Source organism: Eurypyga helias, unplaced genomic scaffold, assembly GCF_000690775.1.
Source record: "Eurypyga helias isolate BGI_N326 unplaced genomic scaffold, ASM69077v1 scaffold29458, whole genome shotgun sequence".
In the NCBI taxonomy this organism is placed as follows: Eukaryota; Metazoa; Chordata; class Aves; order Eurypygiformes; family Eurypygidae; genus Eurypyga; species Eurypyga helias.
In genome coordinates, this window is record NW_010268041.1 from 1 (window position 1) to 11,689 (window position 11,689).

General features: G+C 40.3%; 1 protein-coding gene across 1 annotated transcript; it reads left to right on the forward strand.

Annotated features, from left to right (window-relative positions):
• Positions 1 to 7,182: 7,182 nt before the first annotated feature.
• LOC104514083 (inositol hexakisphosphate and diphosphoinositol-pentakisphosphate kinase 2-like) lies at positions 7,183 to 11,064 on the forward strand (the record flags this gene model as incomplete). The annotated part of the gene is made up of 4 exons (XM_010157629.1): positions 7,183 to 7,585; positions 9,104 to 9,299; positions 10,002 to 10,092; positions 10,979 to 11,064. Coding segments are annotated over exons 1-4 (517 nt in total), but the record flags the coding sequence as incomplete, so codon positions are not given.
• Between the last annotated feature and the right edge of the window lie 625 nt (positions 11,065 to 11,689).

An 11,689-nucleotide genomic window follows, 5' to 3' on the forward strand; every position in this document is an offset into this window, starting at 1 on the left:
GTCCTTCCCACAGGCTGCAGTTCTATAGAAAGGAATAGAGTAGGATTGATTAAAGAAGAGTAGAATAGTTCAGATGGAAAGGACTTACAAAGACCGTCTAGTCCAACTGTCTGGCCATGTCAGGGCTGACCAAAAGTTAAAGCTTGTTATTAAGGGCCTTGTCCAAATGCTTCTTAAACACTGACAAGCCTGGGGCATCAACTCCTGCCCTAGGAAGTCTGTTCCAGTGTTTGACCACTTTCTCAGCAAAGAAATGCTTCCTAATGTCCAGGCTGAGCCTCCCCCCTTGCGCAGCTTTTAGCCATTGCCATGTGTCCTGTCATTGGATACCAGGGAAAAGAGATCAGCAGCTGCCTCTTCACTACCTGGGTCACAGAAATGGGAATCTTGCATGAAACCACTGCAAGCTGTTCTTCATGAACTCCTCCAGCATGGGTCCCTTCCATGGCGTGCAGGTTTTTAGGAACAATCTGCACCAGCATGGGTCTCCAACAGTGTCACAGGTCCTACCAGAAAACCTGCCTCTGCACAGGGTCCTCACCTCAGGCCTCAGCTCTTGCCAGGAGCTCCAGCATGGGCTGCAGTTTCCTTCATGGCACATCCACCTGCTGTGGCGTGGGGTTTTCCATGGGCACTTCCACTGTGACCTTCCATGGTCACCGTGGTCCTCAGGCACAGGCTGCTGGGAAACCTCTCGTGCCTGGAGCACCTCTTCCCCTCCTTCTTCACTCACCTTGATGTCTGCAAGGTTGTTTCTCATGACATTTTCTCAATCCTCTCTCTCAGCTGCTGTGCAGTGTTTTTTGCCCTTTTTTAATACGTTATCACAGAGTTAACAACCAGCGCCCCTGATGGGCTCAGCTTTGGGCAGCAGCAGGTCTGTCTTGGAGCTGTAAGGGAGGAGGTTGGGACTAGCAGGTAGAGCTAGTAGTGATGGCACGTTGGACAGGGGGCCTAGATGGGACAAAAAGGGGTGGGTGGGGTTCTTGGTGTGGGAAGAGGAAGGTAGTAAAGGTGTGGCCGTCCCTGTTCTGGGGTCCAGTTGAGCACGTTGTGGTGGAGACCTGGGAGGAGATTGCATGGGTTGCAGCCTCCTGGTTGGAACGGATAAAGTCACCTCCTTTTGAGTGGAATAGAGGGAGGGAAGCATTGGGGTTATTTTACTTTATCACCGTGTGAATGCCTACCACTGCCACCCTGCCTGCCAGTGGAGAGAGGAATGTGCAGTGGCTTCTGGTCTGCCTGCTCTTGGTACTTTGCGGATTACCTGTTTTGATTGGGAAGGGCGGGAACTGACTGAATCTTGCATCTTTTTCCTGTGGAAATACTTCAGAACAAAAAAGAAACTTGGGAAAAGCCTGGAGTGATGTGTAGGTTACTTAAGGTGGGGGAAGATGTTAGCGTATTGTGAAATCTAGAGCTTGATGTTGGTTTAATGTAGGGTCATAGCAAGTGACATTGTTCCTGTAATGATGTGCAGTGTAGCCTTTATAATTGCATCTTTTTCCTTTGCTACATTTTTAGCCTATTTCTTGTCTGTTCTGCTGTACATCAGCACAATTCTTTGCCTTATGTTACTGAGCAGAACTGAGTTACAGCAGTTGGTGATAAACTTCTTAATGCCGTTGATGAAGTTTGTGTGTGATGAGAAGAGCTAAAGGCTTTTCTCAGTTTCATGGTTCTTAATTAGCCTGTTATACCACTGGACCTTTGTAAACTCCAGTAATTACTGGAAACCTTTATTTACCTCTGTATTTTCTGTGAATATTGTTGCATTTGGTTTGGGTTTTGTTGCGTTTGGTGTTCTTTTGTTGTTGTGCACAAAGTGGTATCAGGTTAAAACTGTAATAATTATTCTTTTTGGTTGCAGGATGTTGGGGTAGAGCTGCTATACATCTTTTTTTGGGTTTAGTCCATCTCAGTGATGGGCTGACTGCTGCTGTTCAGCGCCGCACAGGATGTGTGGTGGAACAGAACATCTGTGTGTAGATGTTAATGCTTTGTGTCACTGACTTCATGGCACAGTACATTGAATATTTAGGTAGACTGGAGAGGGTATGTACCTTTTGCTGTGTAAGGTACAGCAATAAACAAGTCATGTATGGTTTGCTCACAGTGCTGCCTTTAGCAGCTTCTCTGTCTTGACATCCTTTCCCTCTCCTTCTGCCTGTCCTGTCTCCTTTCTGACGGATGACCTCCTGGTCGTCTCTCAGACCTGAGGAAATGCTGTTCTTGAGCTTGGGCCTTGTTAGTAGTTCCGGAGTCTCACATTTAATGTGAAGCATTACCAAGTTTCTTTGAATCACCCGTAGGCAGGTGTTGCACAGCCACACGGAGCGCTCGGGATCGCAGTCGGTGCTGTCAGCTCTCAGAGTTATCCTCTTCCCTTTGCTTCCCCCTTGCCCCTCCCCATACTTTCTGCTCCACCAGCAACCCAGCAGACTGGCCGGCTTTGGTGGTTCCTTGCACCATAAATCATGTTGCAGAACTGGAATTTTAAAACGGGTGAAACGCCTCAGCAGGAGCGAGGCAGGCGTTTCTGCTCTTCAGCGTGCGGTTGATGAAAATGTTAGGTCTAGCAGGAAGGTGTTGAAAGCCCTTTGTAATCTCATCAAGACTACCTGAGAAATTGCTATCAAAATCATACAGGTCTTAACTACTTAATTTGAGTTGGAGGAAGCTGGTAATGGATGCGGTTTGGAGACGCCTACAGCGCTAAGAACCGGAACTTTAGCAGGAGCAGTATGGAGGGAGCATGCAGAGGAGTGGGCTGTTCTGTTATTGTTGTGTATGTATAGGTACAGAATCTTGTGACAGATGAGCACCCCTTAACGCTTCTCCTACAGTTACCTGTATGTTAAATTCCGCAGTGTAAATGTCACAAAGCGTTCTGTAGGCTTTTTGTGGCAATGGCATTTCCAAAAGTTGTCTTCCTGAGTGGTTCATGATTTAGAAATGTTTTACAGATATTTAATGTAAGATATGTTGGGGTTTTTTTTCTTGAGATAACAGGTGAGAAGCACTTTTGCTCTAGTTTTGTTCCATTTGTTTCCGTTAGAGTGCAGCAGAGGCAGTGTATACTTCTGAGGGCTGTAGCGACACGGAAGAAAACCTGATGATACGCTTCTGTTCACACAAGATTTCTGTATGTTTTTATTAGCATTCCAAATGTGGCGGTTAAAACTTGGAGCACCTTTCACATGACTGTTCAGAGCACTGCTGCTATGTTGAGCTGATTTGTTGCTGACAGTTACTGGAATGCTAATCTTTATGATCTAAGGAAATACAGGAAACACCAGGGCTGGATTACTGAACTGCTGAAACATGTGGAATGGGGACAGGAAAACTGTGGGAGTGTCTGTTAACACTTAGAGAGGACTACATTTTGCCTTATTCTTTTAGAATATAGTTGTGGAATTCTTTCAGAACATGCTTGTGGAAGTGGAGAAATGTTCTGTTAGGAAAAAAAAAAGTCTGTAGTACAGTGCTGGAGTGCTTAGCAGGCTACCAAAATCTGTGATTCAAGTACAGCCCTATTTGTATGTCTATGTTAAGTTTGTCTATGTGTCATTTTATATACTTGAGTGTCATTTTGTATGCCTTCCATTAGGAAATTATAATAATATCAGTTAAACTTACAGATTTTTACTTCTCTTTTGCAGCGCACTATGTTAGTGCTGACTAATTTACTAGGGAAAAACGGAGAGGAGTTGAAGTTGAGAATGTAAAATGAGCAGATTTACTGTTTTCTTTAAACATTTTTAAGAATCCATTATTTTTATTTTTCTGGCCAAGGTGTGTCATGTGGTGGTCATGAACAGGAAGTTTTAGGTCAGGTGGAACAAACAGGCCATACGTTTGGTTGGAAACCCTTTTAAGAAACAACACTATTAGTTAAATTGTGTTTTTCAGAATTAGTGGAGATTTTTTAATCTGTAAACTGTAAAACAGAAGCCTTGTGTAACAGCTGAGGTTTGAAGAGAACACAATCTAATTAATTTTACCTGGAAAGGTCATTGCATGGTAAGAGATTGTTGCCTGGATATTCTTGATGCTATCTCTTTAGAAATGGGAGAGAGTGTATGATCCAGCACGAAGCTTTGGGTTTTGTCTTGCTTGCATTGCAGTCTTCTATGGTTGAGGCATGCACATAAATCTTCTGATCTTCAGTGTCTGATGAGGCTTATGCTCATGTACCAAGTACAAAAGGATATAACATAGAACATCTCTGCCCCTATAACTCTGCTGCAGCTCACTTTTTAACACAGAAAAATGGCAGGCTCTTCCCTTCTCCAGGGGCAGCAAGATGGAATTCTGCACAGGGCAGCATGTGTTACACATATCTCCCACCAGCACTGACAGTACTGGGGCAGGAAGACAGCTCCACCGTCTGGCTCTGCCATTAGTTATTTCGCCTTGGTGTACAACTTGAGAACCACATTTTTATCCAAGCATGGTCTTACTGCATTTTCGATGTCAGATACCTGTAGGTGTTTTTAGGAGACTTGTTATTTATTGTAGCTGTAGTCCCTTACTCTCATATTTCTTTTTTCCATGTCTCTTCTTGGACTCTTTTATTTCACACACAAGAAAAAGGGATTCCTCAATTTTTATAGTTGCCAAAGCATTTGCAGGGAAAGAATTTTAATTTCCATCTCTGAAAGCATTTACTCAAAAAAAAAAAAAAATTATTCATTATATCCTGACTCAAATTTATGCTAATGGCAGTAGCTTACAACATCTGCTGTCTGGGAGATAAGCTGGCAACCATCAGCGGTAAGAATGCCAATTTATATGCAATTCAGCGAGTCCATGCAGTAGTTCACAATCTTGAAAATAGTAGGTATCTTTTCGATTCTGTGTCTTTGGTCTTATTTTTACAAACTATATGAAAACTCTGGGACCCAGTGACTGTAGCACAGTGTGGGAATCTAGTAATTCATCCACCTTCCGATGGGTGAACAACATAATAAATCTTGCAGAAAATCATCAAGTTACGTCCAAGCAGTTTGTGTGACTGGTCAAAGTCTGTTTTCTGCCAGTGAAGCTCCACTTGACACGTCTGCTGGCCACTAGTAACACCAACACTCTCCAGATTCTTCACTTAAGAAGGGAGAAAACCACTAAGTTTCGGGTAGGCTTGCTAGGGAATAATGCTTGTCAGGTTATATCTTTGTGTCATTTGTAGACAAATAGATTGTGTTTTCTGTTCAGTCGTTAGTTGTGTGGTTTCTGCTTGCTTTGAGGAGTAATCACTTCGGATTAGAGAGACTCAGGTAGTGCCAGAGACCCTCATGGAATAACTAGTCATTAATTGCACACAAACTTCACAGCTTCTGCTGCTCTCACAAAGTGCGCTACAGGAGTAGGTAGGGGAAAGAGAGCTTAAACTCTTTTGATGACCTATCCGCTTCAAGTAGTTGCGTTTCCTTCTTTATGGGAAAACCTTAAATTTTAACAAGCTGTTAAGACCATTGTTTCCAATTAACAGAATTTGGGTAGTGAGAGGGGAAGCTGATGCAAGAGGAACTGTTAAACTTCATTTTCAGGCTTTACCTGAAACATTTTCAGTTTGGGGGTTTTGTTTCAGGGTTGGTTTTGGTTTTTTGGGGGGCTTTTTTGGGTTTTTGTTTGTTTGTTTGTTTTTTTAATACCATTTCAAAATTCAGTATTTGTTGGCAGTAACCTCTGCCTCTCTGAAGCTTCCTGGAAATAGAATTTAAAAAGCTCGCTTTCTTCACAGTTTCATGAACAGTATTGATTTATCTCAGTTCCTAATTTCTAACTCTTGTGGGAGCAAGATGAATTAGGTGTTTGAAATTTCATTTGTTGTTCTTGCTTGAAGGACAGATTGCTGTGATTTTTCATTACCAGGATTGAAGGAGACAGATATATAACAAATACATTTAAGAAATTACTCTTTTTAATCCCATGCTGTCACTCCAGGATCCCTATCTGTCTGTTGTTTGGACCTCAGCTTCTGGGTCTGGAAGAGCATGTTTACCTATGCTTAACCTATTGCTCTCTGGCTTAGAACAGTCTTTCTGGGTAACTTTTGCTCTGTTTACCATCCTCTTTCACAGGAAGCTGAATGGTTGGTCACCGTTGGGAATTCACTATTGCTTCACTTTGTTCATAGAACAACCAAAGTCATTTTGACAGATATTTAAACAGATTCAGTTCTGCTGAGACATCATTGTTGAATGGCACTTACGTAATGACCTGACTAATAAACAACTTATCCTAAAGCATTTGATCAGATGAGCTTCTAAACAAGTAACTGATTTTTAATTTTCTAAGTGGTAATAGTGGATTATAATGAATGGTAAAAAGCCATGCACAACTTAGAGGAAGAACCATTACAAGTCTGAGCTCTGACTCTCTGTTTCTGTATACAAGTTATTTGGCCAAGATTTTATTTTCACATGACTGGTTAAAAGGGTATAATATGTGTTCACCTCACTGGTACATTAGTGATTAGAAGTACTTTTGACAGAAGGCAGTACTAGTGTTCATCTCCTATAAATACTATTTTTTCGGTGTGAAAATAAAGCAATGCGTTGTTGGACATAAATGTGTCAGACCAAGCCGACGCATACATTCTGCCTTCACACTGCAGATTCACTCAGTTTTTGAAAGAACAGGTTTCTATTTAAGAATAGTCCTAACGTAGGCTTTGTAGTTTTCATTAGCATTTTTGTCTGTTTGCCATTGCCATTTGATCAGGAAACTTTTGGGGAGAAAACAGCTAATGATAGGAGTGGTGAGTTAAATATGACAGATATTGGAGAAGTGAAACCATCTATGCACAAAATAGCTCAGAAATCTAGAATTGTATTTTCTGTTTTATTTTTTTTATACAAAAGACATACTCTGCACTTTACCCTTCTTAAGTTAGGAAAAAAGTGCATTTGAGGGTTTTTACCTTTGTGAGTTGTCTGTTTTTAAAATGTCTGTGTCAGTAGTTTGAAAATGTCTTGAAATTATTCCCCCTGCTCTAAACATACATGACAAAGTGTAGACTGTGTGTAGTATGTGTAGTTTTATTTCTGATGTTTTGCCTAGAGGTATGTAAATGTCCAAACCCTTCGTCTAAATGAGAAGGGCTCACTTAGAAGGTTTTTTATGTGCCTTTGTCAAGTGTGTTTTTTCTTTTTGTTGTTTGTTTGGATATTTCTTTTAGGTTAAAAAGTTGCTGCATCATCTCAGGGAAGCAGTAGCCTGTTGTGGGTTTCTTGGAGCGGCAACTCAAAGGAATAATGAGCAGATGATACCAGTTAAACAGTGTCTGGCAGACAAGGTCATCACAGTGGCAACACCGCACAAGCAACATCAAAGAGCAGGGGACTGCAGTGTTCCCGAGGCAGCGGGAAACATGCCTGGTATCTCAGCTGCCAAAGTGACTGCCGTTTCTACATAGATCTCTATAGATCTTGTAACCATGTCTGTTAGAGCAACAGAGAATGACCCTCCTAGATTCTTCGTGGGTGGAGAAGATGGAGAAGAATTATTGGATTCAGCCAGATCTACAGATTATGAACACTTCTATGACCATGGGGAAGAAGAAGAGGAAGAGTATGACTCTGTATGTACTCTAGGAGCATGTGTGTGCTATTCTATATGATCGCTAGCATTAGTTACTTTGAAATGACATGTAGATCACAAAAATCTAATAGTGAAATGGTGTTCTGAATTGGGAAACGGTTCATATTCAGGTAAGATCTGTCAGTTATGTTTGGAAATGCAGCAGACTTTAAAAGTAAGTATACTTTGAACTTTGAAGTCTATGTGCTTGGCCTTAATACAGAGTTTCAGAGCAGCTGAGGTTGATGTGCCAGCTTTGCAGACTTGATTTGGATTCTGGCGATGAACTTGATTCTAGCCTTCATTTTATTTATTTGGATAATTAGTAGCAAAAAAAATCTAGAATTTTTCTTTTGTGTGTATTGTCAGCTGGGGTAGAGTTAACTTCTGTTTTGTTTCAGTTTGACCAGACTCAACATTCCTTTTTTCATCTTACGGTTGTTTTCATTAAGATCCAACATGTTTTCATTCTTCTTTCTTGTCTTGGTGTACAGAAAGTGCATGCTAAATTAATCTTAAGTTATACCTTAGTTCGTTATCCTTTCAGAGTGTTCTGAAATGTATTTTAGCACTGTGTTTACCAATTTTTAGTTTAAGATAATCTCATACGTGAATTGTCATGTTATGCCATTGTTTAGCTGTATTTTGCTCTTCATTTAGTCTGTAACGTTTCACTTCAGGGAATAGTCAGATTAAATTTTCACTGATTACAAGCATCCCTAAAAATTAAATGCGAGGAAGTGTTAATAAACACTTCACCGTGGTTAAAAGTAACTTGGAAATGCAGATTAGCAGCTCAGCTCAATGCAGTCAGTGTATTTTAGCAAGAGAAGGTAATTGGTTAGGTTTTAAAAGAACAGTAAGTTGAAATAAAGGGTTTTTTTTCTTTAGGGTTTTTTTTTGTGGTTTTTTAAACAGCGGAGTTGACTGGCTGTTACATTTAGGAACACCACTGGAGGAAAGAAATCCTTCAAGGCTTATAGCATGAAAGAAAATACATAGAATATACAGAAGAAAAGTGAAACCATCTGTGCATAAAATAACTCAGAAATCTAGAATTGTATTTTCTGTTTTACTATTTTTCCTTTTCATAATTTATTTGTAGTACTAGGTAATGAAATGAGAAGCCCTGTGACTAATAGGTTGATGTAGAAAATGAAATAGTTTAAAAATGTGCTACCAGTTAATTTCAGAGTAAGCCACAAGCAACAATTTCATTCAGATTTAACATTTCTGACTTAGATTTCAAGCCTTTTTAATTGTTCCTGATATGATAATCACAAGAAGTAGTGTAGATCTATTGAACAGTTTGGTTTTTTGGGGCACTTTTCGCGAGGATCCAATGTGGCATGCTGTCATGCTGCATTTGTTACCTGCTAGTAATTTACCTGATTAAATATTAAATTAAAGGTAGTACATGAACTTTAACAGAAAATATCTGCTAGTATTGTGCTGCTAAAACCCCGTTGTGTTCTGAGAAAACTTAAAAACAATAATTGTTTTTTCCCTCCTTTTTCAGCCACCAGAAAGACAAATAGCAGTTGGGATTTGTTCAATGGCTAAAAAATCCAAGTCCAAACCAATGAAAGAAATTCTTGAACGCCTCTCCATGTTTAAGTACATAACTGTGGTGATATTCGAAGAGGATGTTATTTTGAATGAGCCAGTAGAAAACTGGCCTTTATGTGACTGTCTCATTTCTTTTCATTCTAAAGGTAAATCTTCTAATAATACCATAAATATTTTTGACATCTAAATACTTTAATCAGTTTAAGTAATACTGTTTTATTGGATTTTCCTAGGAAGCAATTAATTTGTCCTATTTGTCTTGCTTAATATAATACAACAGATTTCTAAAATAGGAGCTTTTTAAGTGATACTGTTTTCATTGCTTGAGAAAGTCTTCTTTGACATCATATTTAAAATAGCTATTCCATGGGTAGATATTTGTGGAGCCAGTGGAAATGGTGATCCAGTACTTGGTCCAGTAACAGAAGGCATGGTACTTTCTCGATGAGAGTGTTGGGTCTCTGGTCACTTGTTCTCTATCTCTGCTAATATCTAGGTGTTTTTGAGGGACTGGGCGGTGAACCTAGGATGAGTAGGCTGAAGTTAGAAATCATATTTTCAGGCAGAGGCGATAAAAGCCTTATTTCTGGCCCTATGGAAGTGGAGGGCATATGGAGTGAGGAGGAGGGAACTGGAGACAGGACTGCTGCTTCTGGCAGCCTATACTGAAATTAAGCTGTAGTTTCTTGATTGTCTTAAGCTGATGTTATGTGTCTATAGTTGAGGGAGCATCCTCCCACTTGAGCCATATCTCTGCCTGTAGTCTAAAGCTGGAATATGAAGGTTCCAAACGATTTACTAGTGTTGTGTCTTGTAGTTTAATTTATTTGCCTTAATAAATATTTTAGGATTTCCACTGGACAAAGCAGTTGCCTATGCAAAACTCAGGAATCCATTCATAATCAATGACTTGAATATGCAGTATCACATACAAGACAGGTAAGTAACACTAATTACCTGTAAACAGCAAACTACTTCTGAGTCAGAGACTGTGAGAATCTGTTGTTGTTGCATTGCAACAGTTCCAGGTAACGTACAGTAACCTAAATAGACTTACAGTGAATGTTATGCTTTAGTAATGTATGAATTTTCTGGGATATGTCTTTAGGTGTGATTTTTCCTTTTACTGCTTTTATATTGATACGCCTGACGCACTGAGGTAGGAATTTGGTGATATATTTGTCTAAAGCTTAGCAAATAAAAATGTTTAAGCTTTGAAAATATGTATAGTATTAAGTACGTATAGCAACTGTAAAACCTCCTGTAGTTGTAGAATTCATGTGAATTACTAAAGGTCTTTTTTATTAAGTGGGTATTTGACAAAAGTTGTTGGTATTCAAAATCGTGTGCTTATTTAAAGTGATTTTTTTTTTTTTGAGCTGCAATCACGCATAGCAAATATTAACAAAACAATAATGAGGAAAATACATGAACATTGGAGCTTTCTAAACAGTGAGCAGACTTGCTGGTTTGGATGCCTTGGGTTGCTGTCCTTTATAAACTTTTTCAACCCTTCATGTTGTTCATCTCCTTTAACAAGAGAATTGTTCTGTGTAAATTGCTGTTGCACTGCCAGAGTGGAGAGGACAGGATTGGCACAGCAAGTTAGTTTTATTGATAGTGTTGAGATCACTACAAAGGTACAGTTGTGTCAGTGACCTTTAAAACATTATATTAATGAGCATTAAATATGTAATTTTATCCAGTGTGCTTTTTAAAAAGAAAAATTTTATGTATTTTTCTGCTCCCTCACTCATGGACTGTTAAATACAAATATTGGCAGGCTTTGCTGTCCTACTATGTAACTTCTGTTATTTTCTTCTAGGAGAGAAGTATACGGTATTCTTAAAGCTGAAGGCATTTTACTTCCTCGCTATGCAGTTCTGAACCGTGATCCAAACAATCCCCAAGGTAAAAACTTGTGGTGTTTTAGGCCCAGCAGACAACTAAGCACCAGGAGGCCTCTCACTCACTCCTCCCAGTGTTGGAATGAGGGGGAGAAAGTATTAGGAAAAGCTCATGAATTGGTAACAAGGACAGGGAGGGATCACTCACCTACCTGTTATGGTCACAGGCAAAATAGACTTGACTTGGGGAAGAAAAATTAATTTAATTATTTATCAAGTCAGAGTAGGATAAATGAGAAAGTAAACCAGATCGTAAACCTTCCCCCTGCCCCCTTCTTCATGGGCTTAGCTTTGCTCCTGGTTTCTGGTTTCTCTATCTCCTCCCCTACAGAGGGTCGGGGAATGGGGATTCTGGTCAGTTCACCACACATTGCCTGAGCTGCTCCTTCCTCCTCACAGGACAAGGACCCCTGACACTCTTCCCCTGCTCCAGCATGGAGTCCCTCACATGGGAGACAGTGCTCCACGACTCTCCCTGGCATGAGCCTGTCCCACAGGCTGCAGTTTTCTCCTCTTACTGCTCTGACGCGGGGCCCTCCCACGGCCGTGCTGTCCTTCAGGAGCGGAATGCTCCAGCATGGGCTTCCCATGGAGTCATGGGCTCTTTGGGCAGCCACCTGCTCTGGCCT